The sequence below is a fragment of the Pseudochaenichthys georgianus genome, chromosome 19 (genome assembly GCF_902827115.2).
Source record: "Pseudochaenichthys georgianus chromosome 19, fPseGeo1.2, whole genome shotgun sequence".
Classification (NCBI taxonomy): domain Eukaryota; kingdom Metazoa; phylum Chordata; class Actinopteri; order Perciformes; family Channichthyidae; genus Pseudochaenichthys; species Pseudochaenichthys georgianus.
In genome coordinates this window covers 16,815,079-16,842,341 of record NC_047521.1, presented here as the reverse complement: position 1 = coordinate 16,842,341, position 27,263 = coordinate 16,815,079, and the positions used below count along the sequence as shown (strand labels likewise).

The 27,263-nt window shown below is 40.1% G+C and overlaps 2 protein-coding genes across 2 annotated transcripts; one reads left to right on the top strand and one right to left on the bottom strand.

Moving 5' to 3' along the window:
• Positions 1–1,889: 1,889 nt before the first annotated feature.
• LOC117464690 (annexin A4-like) lies at positions 1,890–12,295 on the bottom strand. The gene is made up of 15 exons (XM_034107263.2): positions 12,138–12,295; positions 7,273–7,699; positions 7,039–7,076; positions 6,710–6,853; positions 6,505–6,592; positions 6,320–6,414; positions 6,083–6,196; positions 5,785–5,875; positions 4,980–5,059; positions 4,797–4,853; positions 4,615–4,708; positions 4,376–4,471; positions 3,530–3,588; positions 3,277–3,399; positions 1,890–3,188 (listed from the first exon to the last, which is right to left on the bottom strand). The coding sequence occupies exons 2-15, from the start codon at positions 7,688–7,690 to the stop codon at positions 3,129–3,131; spliced, it is 1,557 nt and encodes a 518-aa protein (XP_033963154.1). The 5' UTR covers positions 7,691–7,699; positions 12,138–12,295; the 3' UTR covers positions 1,890–3,128.
• An 870-nt stretch (positions 12,296–13,165) lies between these two features.
• On the top strand, positions 13,166–26,908 carry LOC117465248 (zinc finger CCHC domain-containing protein 24-like). The gene is made up of 4 exons (XM_034108185.2): positions 13,166–13,628; positions 14,613–14,813; positions 24,561–24,725; positions 25,816–26,908. The coding sequence occupies exons 1-4, from the start codon at positions 13,416–13,418 to the stop codon at positions 25,927–25,929; spliced, it is 693 nt and encodes a 230-aa protein (XP_033964076.1). The 5' UTR covers positions 13,166–13,415; the 3' UTR covers positions 25,930–26,908.
• Positions 26,909–27,263: the final 355 nt, after the last annotated feature.

Here is a 27,263-nt window from a genome sequence, read left to right as displayed (position 1 = left end):
CCGAAATTATACGATTTAAAATAAAAGCAATAATTGTGGCTTGATATTGAGTAAGAACATGTTTTTATGAACCACACAGCTTCCGGTCTTCCACGATCCGACCGGAGAAAAAGACATGCTGCAGCCTGCAGGCACGAAACACGTTACCAGTAGAAATACATTGCTTTTAAAATCGTGCTGTGCAACACGAAAAAAAGGGGCAAATCGTGATGGTGAACACGAATCAATAGATTAAAAATCGTGTTAGTGAACACGAAATGCCGTGAGACTGGGTTGGAACATCAGCAGAAGAGGACTCTTTAAAGTAGAGACACTACATACTGATATACACCTGAACATCAGCAGGAGAGGACTCTTTAAAGTGGAGACACTACATACTGATATACACCTGAACATCAGCAGGAGAGGACTCTTTAAAGTAGAGACACTACATACTGATATAAACATGAACATCAGCAGAAGAGGACTCTTTAAAGTAGAGACACTACATACTGATATACACCTGAACATCAGCAGAAGAGGACTCTTTAAAGTAGAGACACTACATACTGATATACACCTGAACATCAGCAGGAGAGGACTCTTTAAAGTAGATACACTACATACTGATATACACCTGAACATCAGCAGGAGAGGACTCTTTAAAGTAGATACACTACATACTGATATACACCTGAACATCAGCAGGAGAGGACTCTTTAAAGTGGAGACACTACATACTGATATACACCTGAACATCAGCAGGAGAGGACTCTTTAAAGTAGAGACACTACATACTGATATACACCTGAACATCAGCAGGAGAGGACTCTTTAAAGTGGAGACACTACATACTGATATACACCTGAACATCAGCAGGAGAGGACTCTTTAAAGTGGAGACCCTACATACTGATATACACCTGAACATCAGCAGGAGAGGACTCTTTAAAGTGGAGACACTACATACTGATATACACCTGAACATCAGCAGGAGAGGACTCTTTAAAGTGGAGACCCTACATACTGATATACACCTGAACATCAGCAGGAGAGGACTCTTTAAAGTGGAGAGACTATTGTAGACAGACACTGTCGATAGACACGACTCCCATACGCACATCTGAGATCTCCAATAAAACATATGCATGCATCCCTCGCATGCGTGTGTATCCAAGTGTGATCAAGTCCCAGAAAGGGTGCATCAAGTCCACATGTAAATAATTAAAGCACTTTTTCTAAAAATCAAGGATCAGGAAAGTGTTCTGTTTTGTCTCTAAAAGTGAAAGCCAAATGGGAGGGCCCACTGATTTCCTCTTGACCTATATATTTCAGGGGGTATCACGGCACACAGTCTGGGCTGGAGAGAAAATACACAAACATCAAATATTCATCTCTCTTTGTTCTGGTGCGGGCTTTTCATTTTGAGTGTGTGAGAAGTAGCTAAATGAGAAAGGTGTAGAAGAAGTGAGGCTTGGTGAGGTCATTTGTCTCCCCAGCACAACCCCTCTGAGGCTGCACTTTGAGGCAAGCAAGCAAACCAGAAAGACTTTAGGACATCCGTGTCTCCAATATGGACCCTATTTATAGCCCTGAGGAAAGCTCTTTGTGCCATATCACTTGTGCTGCAAAGCAAACCTGGGCATGTTCTCCCCCTCTCAGATTAAACAGCAAGGCACAGAGACTTCACTTATGTAAGCCACATTACTCGCACCTTTTACAAAACGTGCAGCTTGTGATGCTCTGAGGATGGGGGGCGCCTCACTGGTACAGACCAAGGTGGTTAAAATGAGGCTGTCTTTGAAATGCAAATGTCTCATTGTGCGTCGCCTCAGAGCAAAAAATTCACAGTCAATGTTTGATGCAAAACACATGATTCCATTTCACAAAGAAAATCCAGATATGCCAAAATGTTATTATGCTTTTTTTTTAATGAAATTAAAAGTGGCTGTTTTAAGTCTCAATAGTCTGGGACTAAAATGTTGTAAAACTTACATAGCATCCATTCAATTTATACCATTAACATGTAACAGCGATCATTGCAGAGTTAGTGCAACAGATATTCAGTTCAAGCCAAACAAAAAAAATTACATTTCATGTGAATCAAGAGCCCTCTACTGGTAGTAAAACATACAAACCTGTAAAGGACACTTTAAAAACAAAACATTGACCATTAAGTAATGTAAGTATGGCATTTCTGCAGTTGTGCAAGGACGATTATAGATAGTTTTTTTTAAAGATTAACCACAGTTAAACATTGACCAACTGAAGTTTATACGGCGGCCCTGACAAAAGGCACACCAGGTCTGTCTTTAGGCTTTGGCTTTTCAGCATTCAGGAAAAAGTCAACCTTGTCTGTAAATGTGTAACAATGTTTGGAAAGGTTTACAGAAGAGTTTTGTAAAGCTGATATAGAAGATATAAAGTCAAAAGCAAAATTGCATAGACTTGCAAGCAGCAGTATAGAGAAAAAATAAGAATGCAGATTGTTATTTCTTACATTACATCAAATAAGCCAGAATTGAATTTTGGCTTGTTGAATAAGCATTAAATGATTACATCTACTCTATGTGAGATTCAGTCATACATAATTTGATAAATCTTGTATAATAGTCTCCGACAACCTGGTATATAATATAAACTTGTACACAGTTGAAATGATTGGCGTGAGGTAACTTTTACCATAGTTACAAAGAATCAATGCATGTATAAAGTAATGGATTTGATATTTCTTGTATATGTACTTTGTTAAATAAACCAGAAATTTGCCTCATTCTGTATCTTTAGATTTTCTGAAAATATATTTTTCCTTTCTCTAATAAAACCAGTCAAGCTGTTTAATGGACAATTTAAATACTATGATATAGTTAATTTATATTGTGTGATTTTCAAGCACCCACTTTTTATTTAGGACTTCAACCCAAAAATGTCAAAGCTATCTACGGTGTCTTTATATATATATATAAAAAAAAAAAAGACTATTTGGCAATCTTATACTACAATACTGTAGAAAAAAGAAAATCATGCAACTGAAGAGAATACAAAACTAATATTGATTGACTGCATGCATCAGAGGTGATATAAGCTCCTATAACATTGTTTCAGTGGGGACATTTATTTTGTCCCTATGAAGGCTTATCTCCATTTCCTTTAGTCTGTGCCTCCACACAGCTTCAACAGCAGCTTCTGGTAATCGCCGGAGGTATCACCCTGAGAAACGAAACAAAGGAAGTATGAATTTTAAATGATCAGACATTATGAAAAGTTTTGTCAAAATAAGTTGGTTTGTAGGACTTACTGAGATGTGTGTGTACAGGGATTTTCCATAAGTCCTCACATACGCCTGTCTGATGTCCAACATGTCAATCTCAGAGCGAGACACCATGATACGGATCAGGGTTGTGTCCTTGGTCCCTGCTCCCTGTTAACACAACACAGTGTGACACTTTCATTTACTGTAGCAGTAGAATATTACCAACAACAGTGTCACTGCAAGAGGCGGTTGGTTTGTGATTATTAGAATAAAATGAGATTATAGAAAACAGCTTTACCTGCATGGCCTTGTGAAGCCTTTCTGCAAAGTAGGCAGGTGTGTCCCTGATGCATTTCACTAGGAAAAAGGAGAAGATGTAAACAAATGAGTCTTGGATAAATCTGCATAAAATGGTGCACTATTGTTTTACAAAGGGAAATACATACAAGACATTGTAAAGAAGCAGATTGCTTGAGGCTTACAGCATTATAACATTCACATATAATGCAGCTAAATCGTAACTACACTATAATAAGAGAGGTGGCTGTATCTTTATTTATCTGTTTTATGTTATTGCCACTGCCAACAGGTTTTTTTTCTCTGCCACTTTTTTTAATAATAAATAACAGCACAAACAGAACAACTAATTCCACATTTGCATTTTCTATGTGCAAAACAATTCTGTGCACTTCTTCATTTAATCCACACGATATTTAAGACATAACATATTTGGACAAAGCTCAAAATCCCTTTGAAGATACTATTTGTTTCTTGTAATTGGGTGCCAAGTAATTGTAGGTGTTGCCTAAATTAAATAACTAAAATGCTTAGTAAAATGGCTGTAACTCTAGTTATCAATCTGACCCTGTGCCCTTTACAAACACCCCACAATGATTGTCTATCAATAAGTGTTTTCTGATGCAGCTATAAACATGTTCTATTTTTAGAGAGTTTGCTTTTGACCATCATCAAGTATCAATAAGGTATCGAGGTCAAACAGGCGCCTGTTTGCACCAGTAAGATATTTGTTATCAGGAAAGCCCTTCTAAACAAACATCTTGACGAATGCCTTCAATATCTACTTAAAGCTTCAACAGGTTTGGAAAGCTACTTCAGTTTGGAAAAAGAGACCCAAAGAACGTACCCACAGCCACCATGCCAGACTCCACATTGCCAGACATTTCCCTGCAGACGCTTTTCTCAATGTCTCTCCCAGACATCTGCTGGTACTCGTGGAAGACTAATAAAAACCAGAATCACAGGCGTGACAGTTAGTCATAATATTAAATAAAACATATGTAAAAAAGGTCAAAATGTGTGTTTATGGCACTGGAAAAACATCAGTCATATGGATATGCTCAATAAAGACAGTAAATGACTTACCTGCTCTAAGGTGAGGCTTACTGCGAGCGCACAGGATGGCATTAAACTGAGACTCATCAGTTCCAACTTTATTTTCCCCTGCAGCATACAGTTTCTGTCCACAACACAGACACACATAAATAAAAAAGAAACAAGATCGGACTTGATGATGTTAGAAGCACAAACCAACTGAAAACCGGTACCTGAGCATCCTGTTTGGCCAAGGCGACATCAACAGTCTCCCTCTCGTCACGATTGCCCTAGTGAGAGTATGGCATGTTGTGTTAAAAATACATTGCGAAGGAGGAATACATTGTTAGTATCAACACTTGAAGTTTCAAATTCGTTTTGAGAGAGCTTAAAATGAATGAGCATGAAGAAACTACCTGAGAGAGAGAAACCAGGAGTCTGCGGAAATGACCGGAGGTGTCGCTGATGATGGCGTCCTCCAGTTTCTTCCCGTACTCTGGAAGGAAGGTGTGGCTTTTTAGGGAAATTCATTTGCATAATATTTGCAATTCAGTGAGACCCTACTTCTTTAAATAATGTTCCATGTACAAATAGAAGGGTAATTGTACAGGCTAAAATAAAATAAAACATTTTTAACATGCCTACTAATATTTCATATAATTTTTAAACTGATTTTCAAATAAATAAATACAAAAAAACTTTAAGTAGTTTGACAATTGACGTATTAAGGGCCTGTGTTGTATTTTAAATAAAGATTAGAGAATAGGTATAAGAAATTAATATGATAGATATCTGTAAACCTCAAATTGATAGTCAAATTCTTTACATATTTTTTGTCTTTGATCCATCCTAATTTTAACTATATTTATAATTGATGACGCCATAAAGAGATCAGAAGCATTCCTTTTAATCTTCTGTGTTAACTCATGTTAATTGGCTAAGCATTTTTGTAAATAACCTGTTGATGTTTTCTAATGGGCTTCTTTTAGTTTGTAGTTTTTTAGATCTCGTGGTGTCTTGTTTCTGTGTGTACTTGTTTTATAGCAGCTGAAGTAGAGGGTGGGCGGGTGAGTAGGTGTGTGATCAATACTGGTGGGTAGAGTCTATGAGTACAGCGATGTTTTTGTACTAGCTAAACATTCTTAATGTGTAAGTTGCTGTTCACAGTTTGAATATCATGATCATACAACACAACATTTATAATTAAGAATATAAACTCACCAGCTTTGTAAATGTTGTTGATTTCAAGAATATCTGCATTGGAGCGTGATGAAAGGATCTCAATCAGACAAGACTCATCAGTTCCTGCGCCCTGTCAAAATATAGAAAAGCCTCAGTAAGACATGAACACACAACCTGCTTTAGAGAGTTTGAACATTTAGTGGTGATCAGACTCATGTTTCAACTTCTCTGATATTCACTTGCATTCAGAGGATTTGTTTGCTTTAATTCTCCTCTCCTTCTCTCACAACACAAACAAAATGGAGGATCTGCTAAGAAAATAACTTGAGTTTCCAACCTGTATTGCCTCCCTGAGTTCAGTTGCATTAAAGTGGTTCGGACTCTTCACCATAGCGAGAACCAGCTTCTCAAAGTTTCCAGTGAGCTCAGACTTCAGATCGTGGAGAAGATCCTAAGAAAAGAAAATCCCGTAAGAGCAGGGTTCGGTTTAGACAGAGTTACAGGGTCAATGAGAAGGAACAGATTAAAGTGATTCATTTCAATTAAAAGACATCTTAAATGTTAGAAAACGTACCTTCCCATAAGTTGTTTTATAGGCTGCTACCATTGGAACCCTCTGCTTGCTGGTACGACTTCCCAGAAGTTCAAGGATGGCGTTTTCATCAGTGCCTGTTAAAAACATTATTCAGGATTAATTCATGTTGAGGGAAAAATAACCATGTTGGGTTTAGCATATCCAAATAAACCCTGTTTACTTACCAAAACCCTTCATAGCTTTCCGGAGCACCTCAACATCCCTCAGTGGATCAGCCCCTTGAAAGTCTTTTAAAGAACCCCTGTATCCTTTCTATTTATAAATTTAAAAAAAGATAAGAAACATATAAGATACTGCACAGTATCTGCCTGTATGTGCATTGGAACATAGTTTTAGAGAAGTCCTACGGTAACAACAAAGGCATCTTACAGAAATGGCAGGTGCGTGAGGTTGGGACGGAGCTCCACTTCCATATCCAGGCACTGAGGGGTTAGTCGCAGGGGCTCCTGGGTAATTTGGCATGGGCTGGCCCGGAGCCGGGCCCCCTGGATATCCCTGCTGAGCCCCTCCCGGCTGCAAACAGAGGACAACTGTTAGTGTTAAGTTTTAGGTGCTTGGTTACAAACTCTATATAGCAAATAGGGTTTACGTAGGAGATAAGGTGATTTGAGCAAACAGAAGATTTAGCTGAAGTCAGTCCATATGTTATTAGTAATATGGCCGGTCAGAGGTAAAGAGTGAGATAGGAATGTATATACCGCTCCATGGCCACCTGGTGCTGCACCCCAGCCTCCACCTGCAAGGAAAATATTGACATAAAATCAAAACACTATTTACTTAAAGGACAATTCTGACTTTGTATAATGCATAGAATAGGTTTTTTTTTAAACTAATAGATGGCATTGATATTATTTGTTTCAGCCATATATTTATGTGAGGAGAGAAATACTTCATGGAAGTTCTCAACATTCAAAAATATCTTGGAGGCTCACCTGATGGAGGCATGGAAGGATAGCCTCCTGCTTGGGGTGGTGGTTGGTATCCTCCAGCCTGGGCAGGGTAGCCCCCGGCCTGGGCAGGGTAACCCCCGGCCTGGGGAGGGTAGCCCCCTGCTGCTGGAGGGTATCCACCTGCTGCTTGGGGGTAACCACCAGCCTGAGGTGCGTATCCTCCTGCCTGTGGGGGGTAGCCACCTGCTGCAGGAGGGTAACCGCCTGCTTGGGGTGGGTATCCTCCTGCCTGTGGGGGGTAGCCGCCCGCTGCTGGGGGGTAGCCTCCTGCCGCTGGAGGGTAACCGCCTGCTTGGGGTGGATATGCTCCTGGTTGAGGCGGGTAGCCCCCTGCTTGTGGTGGGTAGCCCCCTGCTTGGGGTGGGTATCCACCGGACTGAGGGTATCCTGGGTAGCTCATCTTCAGAACCTGAAAGTGACAAAATAATGATGCATCATTGTCGATGTGTTGTATGAGGGCGATGTGAGTCTTTTTGACTGCAGCACCCGTTAAAACAAAAAACACTTGATTTTCTTGGAATTTCTGGAGAAATATCGGTTTTTAAAAAGGTCCCATGTCATGGCTATTTCTACTGATCTACTAAAATAGATTTGTATTGGGTGGAGCGCGATGATGGAGTGTCAAAAGACGATACAAACTACAGAATGTGTTCAGCACTAAAAACAGACTGAAAAAAGCTAATGCTAGTGTTGCTCCAAATTGACCCGTTCCTTTCAAACTTTTCTTTGAATTTAGTCAAACAAATATAAAATCAATCCAATATCGGTTTTGAAACAGTGGTCTAAAAATGATGAACTGATGAACTCTACCCCTCACTGTACCCCTCACTGTGCCTCGGTCCTAATAAAATGTGTTACCTTCCACCTACACTTCCTCTGATAAGTTAATGAATGAACTGCAACTTCAGGCAAGGATGTCACTGGTCATTCTTGCAGATAAATCTTGACAGCTTTGTGACCACATAAGACAGCAGAGATTCACCACTTACATCTGCCTAAATCCTTAACATGTGGTGATGACAAAGTGTGCTCATTTTTTTTTATTTTTTATTTTTTTAAAACAGAGTTGGTTTCCTTCCCTTTCTCGCAAAAACACTAAAAGAGAACCCTGTATAATTGAGAGTTGTAGAGGGAATACCATAGCTGTTTAGGTGTCTGTGTCACCCCATAACTAAGCAAAAATACTAATCAAAGATAAAATTGGCTACTTTATAAGATAATTTAACAGAATGTAAATACACTTGGTTTACATGCGCACAAGACGACAGATTCGGAGAAAAAAACACTGCAGTGAGACCTGTTCAAGGTCATCTCAGTAGTTCTCATTACTGTGTAAATATGATTACATGTTACAAATACTCAACATTTTCCCTCTGTAAACAAGACATGTTTATAGTATTACAGGAACAATACATGTCGGTTACGTAGTGCTGGTAAAAGTTCAGATGTAATTATTCTGAATTCAAAAGATACATCATATCGTTTTTAAGGCGGACATAATCATATGGGCTCAGAACAGTCTCATAATACACACTTGCACACAGAAGGATTCAAACTTGTATTTCCGGATCCATACTTGTGTTTTTCAATGCACACACAAATGTATTCCATTTCATATACATGTAAATAAAATCCAAATACAGATACATATGTATTTTTGATCCTCACTTATTAGTTTCCCGTTTAAATCCCCTGAACCTGCAAACACAAACAGCTTTCTGTGCACGGATCGCTTTGCATTCGTGTGTGGGTTTTTTGAGACTCCCCTGACGGTCAGCCGATTCGTACTTGTAATTTTTTCTATCTATAGCCAATCAGATGTCTCCTTCATTCTAAGCCAATCACATGAGCGCCCCTCCACGAGGGTAAGATTTTGCGCAGTCCGGTCAGCTCGCTAAACAGAGGGCGGAGCATCAGGTGATCATGTAGAGCAGCGTGTCTCCGTCAGACTCAGCAGCTGATCTGATCTCTCTCTCTCTCGCGTCCGGCTATACTTCACTCGCGTTTATGTCCATATCGATCAGATCCAGCTCTCCTGATTGGCCTTTATAGAGAGCACCGATCAAACTATTAAGAGTGAATATCGGCCGATAATGACCGGCGGGGCTCCCCCCGTTGACAGTTCACTGTCTAGCACTGGCTTCGTAGTGCACTAATCGATTAGGCTAAACTAACCTGTAGCTGCTCCCTCCACACTCACAACAACTTCATACAGAAGACATAAATAAAGCAGCTGTATTCGCCATACAGGGAACACACATTTAAAACGGTTTTGCCTGCCGTTTTTGTGTACACAAGCATTCATCAATGGTTTGGAAAGTGGCGCTGTACCTTAATAATATAAAGGCTTGTATTTGCGTGCATTTCCTGTTCGGAAAGTGGCGCTGTACTGAGAGTGGAGGGTGTCCTGAGATTAGCGCCTGCAGGCAGGCTCCATGGAGCTGTCAGCTCCGGACTGCGCAAAATGCGTCCATGAAGCGCATGAACGCAAGAAATCTACCCTAGACATCTGATTGGCTATAGATAGAAATAATTACAAGTACGAATCGGCTGACCGTCAGGGGAGTCTAAAAAAAAAACCACACACGAATGCACAGCGATCCGTGCACAGAAAGCCGTTTGTGTTTGCAGGTTCAGAGGTTTTAAACGGAAAACAAATATGTGAAGATCAAAAATACACATGTAAAACTTTTTTCTGTATTTGGATTTTATTTACATGTATATGAAACGGAATACATTTATGTGTGCATTGAAAAACACAAGTGTGGATCCGGAAATACAAGTGTGAATCCTTTTGCGGATCATGAAATACAAGTGTGAATCTTTCTGTGCGCATGTGTGTATTATGAGACTGTTCTGAGCCCATATAATCACACTGCAAGTAGTAGGCTTGTTTGAGACAAGCAAGACCTGCGCAGACCTGCGCAGTTGCGATCAACGTCTTGCTAGTGCGTTGCATGATGGTTAGTCATTTTGTCCGACTTGCTCTGGAGGCTCGCCCACATGAGACTTTGAAATCTCGCGGGACAAAGACGCCTGCAGCCTTGAGAGCGAGGCGAGTTGGCGCAGTTGCTCTCCACGAGCTGCGGAAGCGAAATGCTTGATGGGAAACGGCTCGCTGGTATCTCGAGCTGAGCGCTCATTGGTGGTTTTTACCACGTGCTGCTGATGAAACTCTCCAATTGGCTGGCAAAAGTGTGTTGTTGTTTTGTGTCAATTTTACGTCGCCACATCCATTCCCATTTTTCATCATTGTTCCACAATGTTTATCATCATGAAATTAATATCTATATATTTTATACTATACTGCTTACCGTTTTCATACGTTATATATCTTAGCATATTCCTACACACTGTTCATACTGCTCACAGGCTGATATCTAGTGTATTCATACCCCACTGTTTATTCATCATTCAATTCATTCTATTTGTTATTCTGTGTAGATTGTGTACATTACTTTCCACTTCACTGCTTGTTGCACCTGGTTAGAAGCTAAACTGCATTTCGTTCTCTCAGAACCTGTAATATGTGCAATAACAATAAAGTTTAATCTAATCTTGAGCAGGAACAAATGTATTTACTTAGTACATATCTGACATTAACGATTAAACACATTTGTGCATTCTTTATAAATGCAAACCGAGTCAAGCCGACTCCGGAGGTGGCGGTATGCACCTTAAAGTTGTTTGCAATCCGCCAAAAAACCGAGAGAAGAAGAGGAAGAAGATGAAGAAGCCGTCTCCGAGCTGTCCGACTTCAGGCGAGCTTTTTGAGACCTCCCCCGGCTGCGATCGGCTACTCTCGTCTACTTTCGAGGCGAGCCGCAATGTGTCTCAAACAAGCCTAGTGACTTCATGAAGGGCGTTTTTTTGTTGACACTCCCTTTCAAGTCCCTTCCTTTGGACCGTTGATGACACTGGTGATGCTTTTAAATGCTCTTGTAATTATCAGAATTTCCACCACACCACATATGTATGACCCCAAGGATAGACAATATATGGTATGAGTGACGTATGAGCAATGATATGATTGATATAAGAATATTCGGCATTTGATTACTAAACGTAAATTTAAAAAAGTACATATTTGTTCGTTTATTTATTTATTTGTAGTAATACACGCGATTGAAATGCCCGACGTGGTTTACATGTTTTACACTTTCGATTTATACAGCGAACTAGTTGAGATCAGATTGCTGCTTTTGTTAAAGTTTACAATTATAACACTCCAGTATACACGGACCTACAGGCTTACCTTAAAGCACCAATATGGCCATTCAGTAGGCCTAGTTACAGTTCCTGCTTGTTTTTACGAGGAGCACTGGAAAGCACCATTAAAAAGCAATGTTATCAAAGGCCTGTATTTACAAGATTCGCCAACGCTAATATTTTACAATAGGTAACTTCCGCAGCTGTCAATAATAAAGTATAAAAGGCCTACGCAATGATATTTAACTTAACATTGAACGTTACGCTAACATCGTCATTGATGTCGAATAGTATCCTGCGGTCCGTTAGCGTGACAAGATACTTCAAGACAACGTTTTGCATTTATCATGGTTCTCTTTATACATCCATGGTGCAAACAAATACTACGTTAGCTACAGTATAACATTTCCGTTCGCCATATTAAGACTTTTACTATGAGGAAACGTTGTTCGCTGGTGTTGAGCAACCCCACACCAACTGTGATGCGAGGCTAATTTCCTACATTCCTCAGTAATCCACATAGTAATCCTACACCTTCAACGCTATCCAAGTAATGTTGTAGGCTACTTCGCTGTCGCATGAAACGCAGTGAAGTACAGATATTTAGCGGGTGTTTACAGTGAAAAAGATTTACTTACTTATCGGCCACGGACTTCAGATTGAGGAAGAGACGAGCAGTGTAGAGAGTGGAGTCTCGGAGGTGGGTGGGTCCTCAGCATTGTTTCCGTCCTGCAGTAATATAACAGTAATCCACAGCCTGGCGTTGAGTCAGCGAGCTGTGGGCCTAAATCGCCATTTTCACCACAGATGACATTGGATCATATGACAAGACGAATATTGGATTTGTTTCCGTGGATACATCATGTGGATAATTGAGTTTAGTTTAAAACAAATCTATTGTGAAACTTGATTTTCCCATATTATATTTGATATTTTGCATGTGAACATTGTAAAGAAAAAAGTTTGGCCATTGTATTTCCTGCAAAAAACAACAACAACAACTTTGATTTATATTAGGCTACTTAAAACTTAGCCTACTACTTTAAATATGAAATCATTATGTATTTGAAGCGCCTAAAAACTTAAATGACGAAAAAGCCAGCCCTGCCCTGAATACATTACATGTTCTCATTTAATGAGCTAAGATGGTTGTAAGATTTGAATTGTGTATCAAAAAAGAAACACTAGATGGCAGCAGTCTACTTGTCAAGTTGTGCACTGCACCATTCATAATGTTGTCCTTGTAGTCAAATAAAAGTTTACAAAAACCTGAAAGTCAGTGTTCCTTATGTGTGTTTTATTGTCAGTATACCTGAGGACCATGCCGTGAGGAATTGTATTATTTTACAAAAGGCATGTCCTTCATTTAATTAAAAAAGAACTTCTTTTTTAAATGATAGATGGTAGTTGTAAAGAGAGAAGTGTCAGGAAAAAGGACATAACTTAAAAAAAGGATAACAAGTACAACGTTGTGTAATTAAATAAATGGGTTTCAAACAAATAACACATGTGCCCTTTCCATTATAAAGCTTATGAGATCATAGGCCTAGCTATGATCGTCCCTCTCAGAAACAAGCTACCAACCCAGTAGGCTACTGTGGATGAATAATTTAAAAAGTGTTGCAGAAAGATGCAAACTCTTTATGGACCTCCTCTCCGCTGTGACCCAGCCCACAGTCCTGGCTGCTGCGCTGCCTGACGCTTCCCACTGGCATTCACGCTTTTGCGCTTCACGCTTCCACTGCGCTCTCCCCCGTGACAGTTGTCCGGTTACTGGGGTCCTTCAGGGCTCCCCAGGTGAACACAAGGATCGCACCTAAGAGCCGGAGCAAGGGGGATGAGAAGTTGTGTGACCCAGAAAATACGGTGGTTCTGACGGCACTGTTCCAAGAGGTGCAGTCCTCCAAAAAGCAAAAATGATGTCTGCTATAGAGACCGGTGCCTCTGTGTACCAACCTGCGCAGCTGCTCAACTGGGTCTACATGTCTTTGCAAGACACTCAGAACAGCACTTTTGATGCGTTCAAAGCCGAATCGGACACTTCTTCTCAGGACATGCACATCTCCAAGCGCACCGCAGCTGATCTGAGCGCCAATTATCTCAACAACTTCTTCCAGCTGAGGAGTGAGGTATAATTCATGTCATGTCATATCGTGCTAATTATCAACTCTTTGCATAATAGGCTACATAATTCATGCACTGTTGAAAAATCCATGCACTCATTAATCATCTTTGTTTTGCTGCATGTCAAAAAGCTCTCTAAAATGAATATTCTACCCAGATTTTTCACTCCAGGTTATTTGTGTTGCCCATACAGTAAACCTCACCTGCATGCCTCCATTGGGTCTCACTGTGGTGAGTGGGTACATGAATATGCGTTTTGTACCCTGGTATAGTGCCTGAGTGTGTTCAGACTGTTCTGGTGTCAGTGTGCAGCTGCAGGGGGAATGGCAGGTTGAGAAAGACCTCTCACAAGCTTTTTAAAATGTTACAGTTCACCCTGGCTGGCCTCTGCTCACTCAGAGGAGTATGCTGTGCAATCTGGGGGGCCTGGTGCTGTTTAATTTAATACCAACACATTTAGCAAAAGAGGGAAAATAGAGATGAATCAAAAGGAGGTTTTAAGTAAAATATTGGCATGAAAAGTCATAATTTGCATTTTAACTTTAAAATAAACAAGTCTAAAGACATTTCAGTGCACACATGCCACAGACATGCAGAGGTTTCATGTCTCATGGACAGCACTGCAATGTACATCTGATCACAATTAGCTTTCTGTGGTGCCAAAAAGCTAGTGTCTGCAGGCTGTTCTACATGCTTGCTCCTGCGGTGCCATAGCACCCGTCTCTAGAGACACAATGATGCTGATTGTGCTGTGCCAAAAGAACAAGTCAAAAGAATGCATGACAAAGACATTTTGTTCTGACAAGGAAACGGACACTATTGGCCCACAGTGTAGATGCAGTAAAGGCAGCACATCTGCAGGATTGAAATAAAGTTGGCTACTGTCAGAGGCACAGACAGGAGAATCAATCAGGGGGATGGACTGACACGCTGCTTGAAATGCTCTTTCATTGTAGAGTCACCACAATGATCTTCTTTTTCTCTGGCAGGCCTTGAACAACAATTTCTACAAGAGCTCCTCGCCCTACGAGTCCCTCAACAATATCGTGGACGGCCTGAGCTCTCTGGCGGACCATTTCTCCGACCTCTCCCTGTCCCCGGAGTCACGTAAACCCAGCAAAAGGCCGCCGCCCAACTACCTGTGCCACCTTTGCTTCAACAAAGGCCACTACATCAAAGATTGCCCTCAGGTGAGCCAGTCAGTGCTGCTGTCAGTCAGGTGTAGAAACTGCCGTTTGAGCTGTTTATCAAATGGATCAAACAATATATGATGTTCGGTCTGGTGAGGTGAAGATCATGACATCTTCTGATTCTATGTTCAAATCTACCATCTTCCTCTTCAACGTTTTTAGTAGTATTAGAACTACAAAGTCCAAGTTAGAAAATGATGTTTTTGTATTATCTTTTCAGTGTGAAATAGATTCCTCAGCACATATTTGAGTTAGATGTACCACCGCATGTTGGTAATGAGCAGCAGATGCCAGATTGGATTTAGGAGCAGGCCTTAATGAAAGATGATAGGTTTCTCTGTGGAACTAGGCACGACCTCTCCTCCAAACACGAGAGAAATATTACCACTGCTTTATGTGCAGCTGCGGTTCCCCATTGATCATGTTCAGAGGGAAATGCCTGACATTTGTTAGGTGTAATGGAAATAATCACGAGTGATGGACAGGATGCGACCAAGAAGCAGCCGAAGCAAAAAGTAGAAGCTGAAAATCCAAGCTGTACAACTTTTTAAGGGTTGCACATTTCTCAAATGGGGGGTAACATCGAACTTAAATATAATGCATTGTTCATCAAAGATTTACTAATAGCTTTAGAATTGTAATTATCATTCAATATTATTTAATTGCATCATAAGCAGTGTGTTGAATTTCATATGAACTCAAAGCAATAGTTAGTCCTTTTTGGAAATATACGCTTAATCAGCAGAGTTTAATGGGTCTGGCGGCTATACTGTCAATATGTTGCTGGAACCTGTAAACTTAGCTTAGCATTAAAACCTGAAAAAGGGGGGGGGGGAAATAGCCTTGCTCTGTCCTAAGCAAAGCTACCCGGTTTCGGACACCACCAGCTATCCTACATATGTTCTGTATGAGTGGTACCAATTTTCTCATCATGCAGCAATTGAATGAGAGCATTTCCAAAGAGATTCCTTTAATTTAACACAAAGTAGAAATTTGGCAAGAATGTCCTCAAATCTGTCCTGTCACTACCACATGTTGTTCTCTTTCTAACCTGGCCTAGGCTCTGAGAGCTTGTCACCTATTTTTCCGATTGGTGCAGTTCAGCAGGGAACATAGAAAGCGGAGGAATGTGAGGAATGTGGAGAAAATGATTTGCAGTGAGCTTATAGCTCTCTACATTTTTACATGCACACCTGCAGAAAGTGTGTTACTGCTGGTCCGTTGGTTTTTCAGAAATATGTACGAAGAAAAAGTTTGAGACTAACCAGTTTCATCACAGTTTGTTTTACTTAAAAATGTACACTTATTTTTGTGTATATGTCAGTCATTAGGGCGTCTTTGAGCTATAACCTAACCAGAAGGAAAACCAAGTACATCCTTGAACAGTATGTTTCTTTCAAATAAAAGATACCCATTTAAAAGTTGTTTTGTATGGAGTTGTAAAACACTTCTTATTAGCAACAGTGACTTTCTATGGCCTGTATATGTTACTTCCATAGCCGACTGGTTTGCAATGGAGCTGCAGTGGACAGGAATGAAAGAATGTCACGGCTCAGTAAGATGAGAGAAGAAGCACACAGGAAGTGGGTGTGCGGGGCCTTTAACAGCCTCACTCTGGGTGGAATGGGGCCCATGTCAACTCTACAGGTCTGCTTCTTTGATAAAGAAACATATGGTACCTCTATGGAAGCCTTAGGTGAGGAAAAATAATGAAAAGTGCCAATTGAGGTGGAGTACATGCATTTGAGTTATTGAAAGATATTAGCTATGCTATCCCCGCTGTGCTCTGCATGCAAGTAGTAAACATCCTGTTGACAGCAAAGTAAAGAGTTAAGTTACGTTCGTTAACAGAGGGTTAAGACGTCAAAGGATTACTCCGAGATATTTACGTTTCCTCTTTGCAGCCACGCCCCTTAAATGTGCAAAATCTGGAAACCATTTCTGCTGTCTGGCTCTGCTTCAGAAAGATGATGTCTGATTTGATCATGTGTTACTAATATTTCAGAACCGTACAGTTGATTACTGAGCCGTTGTCATGACGAAAGGCCTCTTCAGTTCTGTTAAAGCTGTAACTAATGAACAAACTGCTTTTTATTCTGGTTGGCTGGAATCCGAGGCATTTTTAGCTTCAAGTGAAATACACACTGATGGTACACTTTTGATGTCTTTGTTGGGTAGGGCTGTCAAATACATTTTATTGCGATGCCAACTTGTGAGATAAACACATTGGAAGACTCTGTAGTATTGCGCTGGATCTTTTGAGTTACTTGAAAGAGAGTATCAGTAGAAACAAACACATTACGAATACATTTATGATGTTGTCTGTGCATTGTTAAATAAAACATGTTCGATTAGTTGTATTTTAGCAGTGCACTTAAAGCAGCAAATAGGCAGAACTGAGTACACTTTAATATTGGTTTATCGATAGCCTAATATTGTTGTTGCAATATTTAACAGTCATCACATTTTATACTGATACCGTGCAACGCTACTGTTGGATTGCAGAAAGATCTATTTATTTCCAACTTGCCATTAACTCCATCTGAAGATCCTCTTTCCTCTGTACCCATTTGATTGCAAAGCCTTTTCCGTGTTAAACCAAGTGACCAAATGTGGTGCGAGTTTAACACCTTTTACCCGTTAACCCAGGGTCACAACATTTTAATGACCCCCTCCCAATTAAGTAGCTGAACCCAGTTACTGTAAGGAGAATACACTAGTGACAGTGTGCTGACAGTACACGGGTGTATGGTGGGAAGAGCCTGGGCTAAATAAGGAGAGCATTGTTTTTCTGCAGAGGGGCTGTGGAAGCAAAGGTCAGGAAGTCAGGCTGCATTGTTCGCTCAGCTCTGCTCGGCTGCAGTCATCTCCGTCCCGGTCTCTGTCTGTGCAGAGGAGCGTCCGACACTCGTTTAAAGGGCCAGCAGCTGCCCAGAGACGTCTACATCCAGAACGAGTTTTTGTAACAACAGTGGGTAGCACAGGAAGTGGGTGGATGTCTTCACAGTTTAATCAGTTCTGAATGGAAAGGAAAAGGCTGCTTTGATAATTACTTTGGAAAGAGGAGCATTTGATAATAGCATTCAAACGGATGTCTTTATTTATATTTGGCAGATATTTTTAGTTTAATTTCTTAAGTGTATCCCATGATTCAATATCCTTACAGTAACTCTATTGTGTTGCTTATCCTTAAAGGAAACGTTTTTCTTTCTAAATTACGATTTGGTGTTTTACGATTCTGTTTTTTTACGAATTAAACAGACAAGATAAAAAGTGTTTGTTTGTGAACTTTGGAAGAAGTCAAGCTACTTTTTCCACTGTTCCCACTCTGTTTGCCCAGCAAATTTGGAAACTGGCAATAGTTTTGTATTTAGTTTGGGATATGCAAAAATATAAACCTTCTGATCCTACTATTAATTCAAAATGTTAAACCATTCCTTGTAGAATAAATATGCCGCAGTATTCAGTACATCCCTCAGATGTATTTATTCTTATCAGGCAAGCAGGAAACAACTCCACTCGTCTGCATATCGTCATCTAACACCAAAACACTGAATAAATGTTAATCTTGTAGTATCACTTGCAAGGAAAAGCTTAAATATGGAAATTCATATTCTTACCTAGAGCTAGATAAGAAGATGATACCATTCTCATATCAGTCAATTTGAACAGACAAAATATGGTTGGCTTAGCATAGAGACTGAAAACGGGGGGAAACTAGCATGTCTCTGTTGAAAGGCAACAGGCCCTCTGAATCCTGCTAATTAACAAACATAGTCTTTTTTGTTTTGTCGATACTAAAAGATCAGTATTTTCTTATGATATCTTGGTTAAAATACTATTTTTCATATTCCAACAATGTAAACTTCAGGTGGAGCGGACAGTTCAATGCAGGATGTGTAACCGGTGAATCTCAAGCAACACTCTGATTACTTTGTTGCTTTGTTCCTTTTGTTTTCACTGCTGATAAACGTCTTATCTGTTCTCAGTAGGCTGTCTGTTGCTTTTGGCCAGATCCTCTGCTGGGGAGGATGAGCAAGATAGAAGAAACCCTGGTATGTGGGGTAGATAGACTCCCTCTGATAAACAGTGCCTGTCATCTACTCAAAGCTATAAGGAGCATATAGGAAAAGATGGCTGCAGAGCTCAGCTTTAAAGGAGTTGCATTTTTTCAAGATAAATAACTTTTGTCATCCTGGGGGGGGTTGGGTCAATGTCGATAACACGGTGGAAGGAAAGGGAAATGGGGGTTACGTGTAAAGTGTTCCTCTAAATATACTAATAACAACTACATTTCCTTGTTACCAGTCAAAATTGAAGTTATTATTGCAGTTCAAAGTTCAAATTGCACATGGACCATTTAGTAGTGTTCCGAACCTTGAATCTTATAAGAGTCTTCTTCGATGGTTAGAGTTGGCAGAATTGTTTGCTATTAATGTTGTTTTGCACAAATTGAACATGCCAATGACATAAAACTAACCTGAGAATCATTTTGACAGAATTCCGCAGTCAAAAGATTTTTTTCTACTTGTTGCTCTCAGCTGTGTTTTGAACTGAATTTGGGTATACTTTGCTGTTGCGTTTCTTGTTTCCTTGCCAGCCCACCTGCCCCCGTCACTTGAGCTTTTGTGAAATATAACACCAGTTTACAGCTGTGTATGTTGTACCCTTACGCTGATCCAGGGCCGATGCTCAGTCAAATTGGTCCATATTCCTCCTTGTATGAAAGCAGCAATGTGCGTGTGAAATAAATGCTGAGAAGAAAAATGATAACTGTGAACAAATGTGTGAGGAAATCATTCTTCTAGTTTAAGGGCTCAGCATGCTCTTAACAATGGAACTGATGCAAGATTGAAAATCTGGAGAGCCATGTAGGGAAATAGAAAACCTGTTTAGCCTCCAGTTGTTTGCATCCAATCATATTTTTATTGGAGAGGGGGGAAGGTTACGCCATTCAGTATTTCAGATGTGCAAGATTTGCAGAAAGACTGTATGGAGTATAGCTTCATAGAGAAAATAAATAAATAACCATAATCAAATGTATGTTAAATAAATACTTCAGATAAAGATCCTGATAACACTTTGACATTTAACCAATGTTTATATTATTCAAATAAACGAGTGTATTCTGACGATGATGAATTCTGCATTATCTTATCATAACGTTACAGTTGTATCTGTCAAATCATGACACAGACAGCTTCCTGAGTCTTTTATCTCGAAAGTATCCTTAGTCTCCTTTAACCACTTTTTAAATCAGCAGATGCTCAGTGTGACGAAGGTAACTTCGTCACTGTGGACTGACGGCTTTGGGCCTTGTACTATTGCACATATGGTTTTATTTTGAAAAGTGTTTCCCTTTCCCCATGTCTGTTACTCCTGATTATGTTCACCTGGTGCCCTGTGTTGTCTCCCCCTGAAAGTTAAGTTAACAGGAGTCTTTAAACCTCAGGAAACGTGTTGCTGTGGACTTCAGTCCGGGCAGTAATGTGTTGTTTTGCTTTGCTTTGGTAACAGCTGGGCTTCTCCTTGACGCACTGGGGGTCTGATACAAATTAAAATTCAGAGAGCACTGCGGTTTGTTAGTGTGGAGTAATTGACCACATGGTATCCAATAGGCTTGGTGTTGCTGTGTTCTCCAGGATGAGTGTCTCATGGGGCTATGGAAGTGGATGAGAGGGTGAATGAGGGAGAGAGAAAGGAGGAAGAGGAGGAGGAGGGGGGTAAGGATTTGGAGTAGTCCATTGTTTATCCTGATGGTTTCCAGATGATGGCAGAGGGAGGCAGCCAACCTCCTGGGCCTCTCTCACCAGGCTGCATGGATCAAGCTTATCTGCTGCAGCCCTACAATCTGGCTTTACATCGCTCTGCGCACTCTGGGGCAGATTTAAGTTGAACAACTGGAGTTATGGCTTTTGGATGGGATGAGTTGTAATGCACATAATAAATTAATTTAACATCTATTTATCCTAAAGTAAAAGTGTATTACACATGGTTCCAGGCTGCAAAGATCTTCCCTGAAATGTGAAGAGTCTGTTGCTGAACCTTTTACATTTTTTTACAGTTTGCCAAAGAAAAGGGGGCCAAACAATGGGATATTCTAGTCAAAATGTGTTTATTACCAAGGCTAAGATATTCTGGCTTCATGATTGTAGCTATGCTAGCGGCTTGGCCCCATAGCAGTTTTGATCGTTCCACCAATTTGGTCCAGACTGAAACGTCTCAACATCTCTTGAATGGATTTACATTCACTTTGGTAGACATTCCCTAAACTTTTCATGTAACACCAACATCAGGGGCCTCATTTATAAAGGGATATACGCTCAAAAAATGGCGTACGCCAGTTTCTACGCAATGTTTGCGATTTATAAATTACTAACTTGACGGGAAAACGTGCGGTCCTCCACGCAAACTCTAACCCATGCGTACACACTAAGCACAACAACGGGAGAGACGAGAAACTGCGACATCGCGTTGGCAGAAGGAAGAATGGAGAGAAATATGTGGAAATAATACCATAAACAAAATGTTACCTCTCATTTATCATATGAAGAATTCATTTTCAAACATTGATTAAAGCCAATCTAAAATGATTTAACAAACGCCTGTTTGAGACTCCTCAGTGCACACAAAAACATAACTTGGATAAATAAATAAATACGGATATGTTATTTAAAACCACCTCGAATATGTTGTGTTAATGTTATGAAATGTTTTCTCATAAATGATGCGGTTTTGCATTTATATAGGTTGTACGAGCATGGTTTTACATACTACCATGTTTAATCATGTGTTATGCCGTTTTCTAAGACTTGATAAGTCGCTCATAAAACACAGGAGGTATAGAAACTAAGAACACCATATGTGGTAAATTGTACAGCTAATATAACACAACACATTAGTTGTATTTCCTTTAACTGGTGGATATAGAGTTGCTGCAGTGGAGACGCTGCGCACAGCTGATCGACAGCTGGGACACAAACCACCAAATACGAAAACATAGGCCTAATTCAGATCCAGTCGTCATGACTCCACTCCGGAGGGATTCCCCGATCATTTCTTAGAGTTTCTCATCAAGGGGGTGTCTCCTGTCCCCGGTACAAACACACTGCCTGAGGAAGGCGATGTGTATTTTTTTTGTCATGAACCTTTTTCGGACCACTTATTTATTTATTTTGGTGACGATCCGACCTCCATGCTGCTACTCTGGTTCAAACGGCACCCACCAAACAATATGATTGATCTCAACCTCCCCAAAATAACCAAAATCTGACACGGTGTGAGATGTCTTTTTTAGCTGTTCTGTCGTCATTTCCTGCGATCTTCTTCATAAAGTCAGTCAGAATGAATGAATGGGCGTTTCTTTGACTATTTATAGGCAAATATGGGCGTTACGTGAAGTCCGCAAAAGCTGCACCGCATTTCGAGTCGATTGTGATTTATAAAGGGAACCGGTGTAGGGAGTGCTGTCCACACTTTCCTCACCGGTACGCAATGTTTGGTGAATCGGAAAATGTCGGAACATTCCTGTACCTATTTTTTGGATTTCTACTACGTAAGCAACCTTCCCACGTGAATCCTACGCACGGCGTTATAAATGAGGCCCCTGATCACAAATAATTTCATATTGGTTTGGGTTACGAACAAATACTTGCAAAACTAGTCTATGTTATAATATTCACGTCAGCCAAAGCTGCTCTTTGTGTTTAGTGCTAATAAGCTAATGTTAGCATTCTAGCCCGCCAAAAAAAGAGTTTGAACATAACTGATACACATGAGCATGCTATCATTGCCATTGTAAGAATGTTAGCATAGCCTACTGATGTTAGCATTTCAATCAAAACACCAGAGTTCCTCAGTAGGCTACTTCGCAGAGTTGCTAGCATAGCTGTTAACTTATAAACTAGCTTAAAGGTTGGGTATAGGTAATTTTGTAGAAACCAGCTCGAGTGCGCTAGAATTTGAAAATACACAACCGGAAAAAATCTGCCATTTCCTTACAGAGCCCCTTCTCCAACACACACAAACGTGCACATGACCAATGAGGGCACAAGATAAGTTTGTGCACAGATGGAAGGCTGACAGGCAGGTAGGCCATCCAGTTATTTTAGCCGGGCCGGCTAAAATGATTGGTCGTGCTTTTTACAGTACTACGGCTTCCACAGATGAACATTTTTTATGGATCTTTTGTCAAAGCACTTAAGATATTCATTGCTATCGGGATGTTAAGAGCATTCCATGGAATATAACAAAAAGTGTATCTTGAGCCGGTTTCTCAAACTTACCTACCCCACTTTTAAATATATTTTCCATTTCTAGCCCCAAGCGTGTTGCACCTTTTTCAGGGAAATAGCCTTGTGTAATTATGATTTTTCTTTTTTTAACTAGTCATTCTAGAGTTCAGAAGGCTTGTTGATGGATTTGTGCCTTTTTCTGCATTCACTCAATGCTTTCCATAAGAGCATGCAGGCACTGTCAGGTCACCAGTGTGATTTTCATTTGTCGGTTGTCAGTGTCACATCTTTGATGGGACCGGTGGAAACTCCGGACTGTGCCATGCCCTCTGCTGACCTGTGGGCTCCAGACTTTAGGTAGAGTTTGTTTTGCTTGTTCTGCAGAATGAAAGCTGTTTCCTCCCTCAGGAAGATGATGCTCTGTAGGCGCTTGGGAAAGAGACTTGCCATCAAAAGTGACCCCCCACAGTGCCTCATGGTGGCTAAATGAAGCAAACAGCCTCAGAATGCTTCACAGTGGCCTTCACAGTCAGACGTATTTTCTTAAACACACGTAGCCTGGAAATGAATAAAATGATCTGTGAGAAGTTTTGAACCTGACATATGTTCCTGCTGGGAAATCAAAACAAAGGTTTGACATTTAGCTCCTCTGGTGCTGCGGATTCAGTCTTAATTTTGACTTGGCCTACTTTTCGGGCGAGGTGATTTTAATTTAAACCAGTCTTGTCGAGATTATTTTCTTGTGATGGGTTTAGTATTTTGTTATGTTATACAAGTGCAGAGTTCATCTGGGTTTTATTTCCTCCCTGCTAAGATCTTTGTGTCCTGATTGGTGGGTCGCAGCCAGCTGGGAGGGATGACTGAGGGCCTGAGGTATTTGTCCTATAGCAGAGAGGCCTCTCCTATTGGTCCCCCCACAGGCTGGGGCCTCCTTTATGGTCCCCCGGGAACACAGCTGGATGGAGCGAGTTCATTTCTAATGGAAAATATGAGACTCCCCTTCTCTTTCCAACAAATAGATTATACTTAAACATTACAACATAACCCCACTTGCAAGAAAAAGTAAACTTTTACAGTTTTTCTTGGGGTCTTCTGGATTTCTACACTTCTACACACTATAGTTTAGATAAGATAAGAAAAGTTCCTTTGAAATGTAGTGCTCACTCTTCCAGAGCCGTAATAAACAAGCATCAAAGCATATGAGTTTTTTAACTTACATTGACCTTAAATAATCATCTCAATCCAGAGGAAAAAAACTCCACTCTCTTGACCACCAACAGGGCTGCTATCACTTCCCGTTCTAATCACGCAGAGCTTTGAATTGGCTGCCGTCCAAAGAAAACAAATAGATCAGCAAGTATCCTCCAGTGAAAGGTGGTGAGATGTAAAAGCCAAAAAGTTTGCAAAGCTGTTGAAATGTCTCGTTTTTAAGGGTTTCAAGAGGACGCTTCAAGCGGGTTGCACACAAGGTCAGTAATATGAGAACTGTTTTCTGCTCTGTGTTTCTGTTCAGGCTCGACCCAAAGGTGAGGGCCTGACCCCGTACCAGGGAAAGAAGAGGTGTTTCGGGGAATATAAATGCCCTAAATGCAAGAGGAAGTGGATGAGTGGGAACTCCTGGGCCAACATGGGACAAGAATGTATCAAGTGCCACATCAACGTTTACCCTCATAAGCAGGTAACAGTATATCCTACAGACAGGCAAAGGCTGCTTGGGGGCCCCTCAGTAACAAGGGGCCCCCAAGATGAAGTGGTACACACTCAAAATGTTTTGAACGGGCCCTTCTCGCTGTTTTCAGTTAAGTCCTCACAGGAAGGCTGCTTCACTGCACTCAACATGGCAGAAAACCAATTTGTGCTGTGACTGCATATTGTTACACTTTATTTCCTTGTAGTTTGACCCTTGAGGCTGAGAGCTGCTTTATGTTTCTCAACACCCAGTGTACCCGTGGAAATCAAATCCTGTGAAACTGTAGAACAGGCATACTGTTGCAGGCAAAATACCGGAATATGTTTTAAATAAATTATAGAGTTTGATTTGTATCACTATCTTATGCAACTTAATAAACGTGGAACACAAGTAGAACAAGAATTGTTTCTTGTTATAGTGTGATGAGTTTGTATGCCGTAAAAAACTCGAAAATATCAAATGTGAAAAACAATACTGTAAACTTTACAATAATTTTTCTTTCTGGCATGACAGCAAAACACCAAAGAGTTTAACCAAAAATATTGAGTTATATAGTGTGCTGTATTCAGTTACTAAGCTTGATGGAAACATCTATTCATCGGCCAAAAGCCATGTGTCAATTTATAAAGGCATGGCGTGACATATTATATAAACAGTAACTCCTGGACATATTAAAGGTCAAATGCAGATATCAGCGAATCTGAATCGCCCTTCAAAACGTTTTTGCATATAAAGGTGACTTTTCTTCAAAAATCATAGCCACTTTTAACAAACCATTATTATAGTCTATAACCTTATTATCAATTATAAAGGGCTAAACAAAACATTACAATCAAAATTATTTTAATAAACTAAAGTAAAAAAAAAGGGAAAGGAATTTGGAGATGTGTGCCTGTAAACACAGTCTTAGCCAAGTATCAAGTTCAAACTCCCCCAGCAAAAGTACATTTAAAAAAGTATTAATTATGCATTTTGGTGTCTGCTGTGATGATTATTTAAATTCTATGATTTGTGATAATTGCCCAAAGTAGGACGTCAAATCTTTCTGTGTGAGTAACTATTTGTTTGTTTGTTCCAGCGTCCTCTGGAGAAACCAGACGGGTTGGATGTATCGGACCAGAGCAAGGAGCACCCCCAACACCTGTGTGAAAAATGCAAAGTCCTCGGCTACTACTGCCGCCGCGTGCAATAACACACTTTACTCGCCTTACATACACAACCTTTTAAGAAAAAGGGACAGTTCATTTGCTAAAATGACATGATAATAAGTGTTATTGTACTGTTATGCATCTAACGTTTTATTGTCATTAATTATCCTCTATGACACTGTGACTCTCAATATAAGAGGCTCCATTTTTTTTACATTGTCTCTCAGTGGAGACAAGTACATTGCATTTGCTGGGTGGTTCCAACTTACTCAGTTATTATCATGTGAATATTCATTTTAAAGTCTTAACTATGAATCTTACCAACTGTGAATTAGGAAACTTAGCTCTCTGTCTCTTGTCACTCATGTCCAAAGTGTAGGAAAAAGGTGTAGTTTCCAGATTAAGAAGATTCTCTCTTTGTATATTCCAGAAAGTGAAATTATGTTTTCTGTATAAAATATGCAACAAGTCTTTATTAAGAGGGAAATGCAGTATTAGTATGTATCTGCATTATTATTATTATTATCTGTATTATCAGTACTGGAGGGTACATACATTTTGAATATATTTTTAAGCCATTACTGTTTGATGATTATTACACTTTGTGAAGGAATATATATTAGCCAACTAACAAGTATCTTTTATTAATATGTGCTTGTATTTCTGAATACACCTTTTAGGGAGTCTGTGATTTCACATATTACAGCAATGCAATAGAGAAAAATGTGCTTCCTTTAAAAAATATAATGAATTACAGCAGTTGTGCTTAGAAAGACTCACCAAAGTGCTGTTTTGTAGGTCAGAGGTCACAAAGTCTCACATGTTACATGAGAAAAACATGTGAACATACCAAAGATCATGAAGGATTTAGTGGGAAGTTTCATGTGATTTAGAGGCTTTTTGTATTAAATATGGAGCAGTAATCTGTAACCGTTTAATATGTAACACCGTTCAATGTGCCTTAATTCGACCCATGAGATTGATCTTGTAAAATGTTTTTGTATTAAAATGTATTTAAACATGTTCCTGGTATCTATAGCAAATCTGTTTCTGCTTGTAACATTTTGAGCATATGAAATAGTTTTGAATATACCCATGTGTCCGTGTGGATTTAGGGTGGGGAGGTTTTGGGGAGGATATAATGGGAAAGTCCACACGGGGCTGTTTGTGATAAAAATCTAACTCAAACTGAACATCGACTTATCCAGATGTTAAAAATGTAATACACACATAACATCACAATCTCCATCTTAATATTTGCTCCAACATCTGGTAGAATTTACTTATGGCAAAGCGAGATCAGACCTGGCTTCATCGTCACCCTCTCATATACCACCACTGGCAGGGCCTCCAGTACGCTGTGATACAAAACGCAGCA

Excerpts from the sequence above, each read along its gene's own strand:
- LOC117464690 (XM_034107263.2), bottom strand. The coding sequence starts at position 7,690 with ATGAGCTACCCAGGATACCCTCAGTCCGGTGGATACCCACCCCAAGCA. Across the intron at positions 6,197-6,319 it reads ATAAAACAACTTATGGGAAG|GATCTTCTCCACGATCTGAA; the intron begins GTACGTTTTCTA and ends TTCTTTTCTTAG. Across the intron at positions 4,472-4,614 it reads TAAGCCTCACCTTAGAGCAG|TCTTCCACGAGTACCAGCAG; the intron begins GTAAGTCATTTA and ends GGTTTTTATTAG.
- LOC117465248 (XM_034108185.2), top strand. The coding sequence starts at position 13,416 with ATGATGTCTGCTATAGAGACCGGTGCCTCTGTGTACCAACCTGCGCAG. Across the intron at positions 14,814-24,560 it reads ACATCAAAGATTGCCCTCAG|GCTCGACCCAAAGGTGAGGG; the intron begins GTGAGCCAGTCA and ends GTTTCTGTTCAG. Across the intron at positions 24,726-25,815 it reads ACGTTTACCCTCATAAGCAG|CGTCCTCTGGAGAAACCAGA; the intron begins GTAACAGTATAT and ends TGTTTGTTCCAG.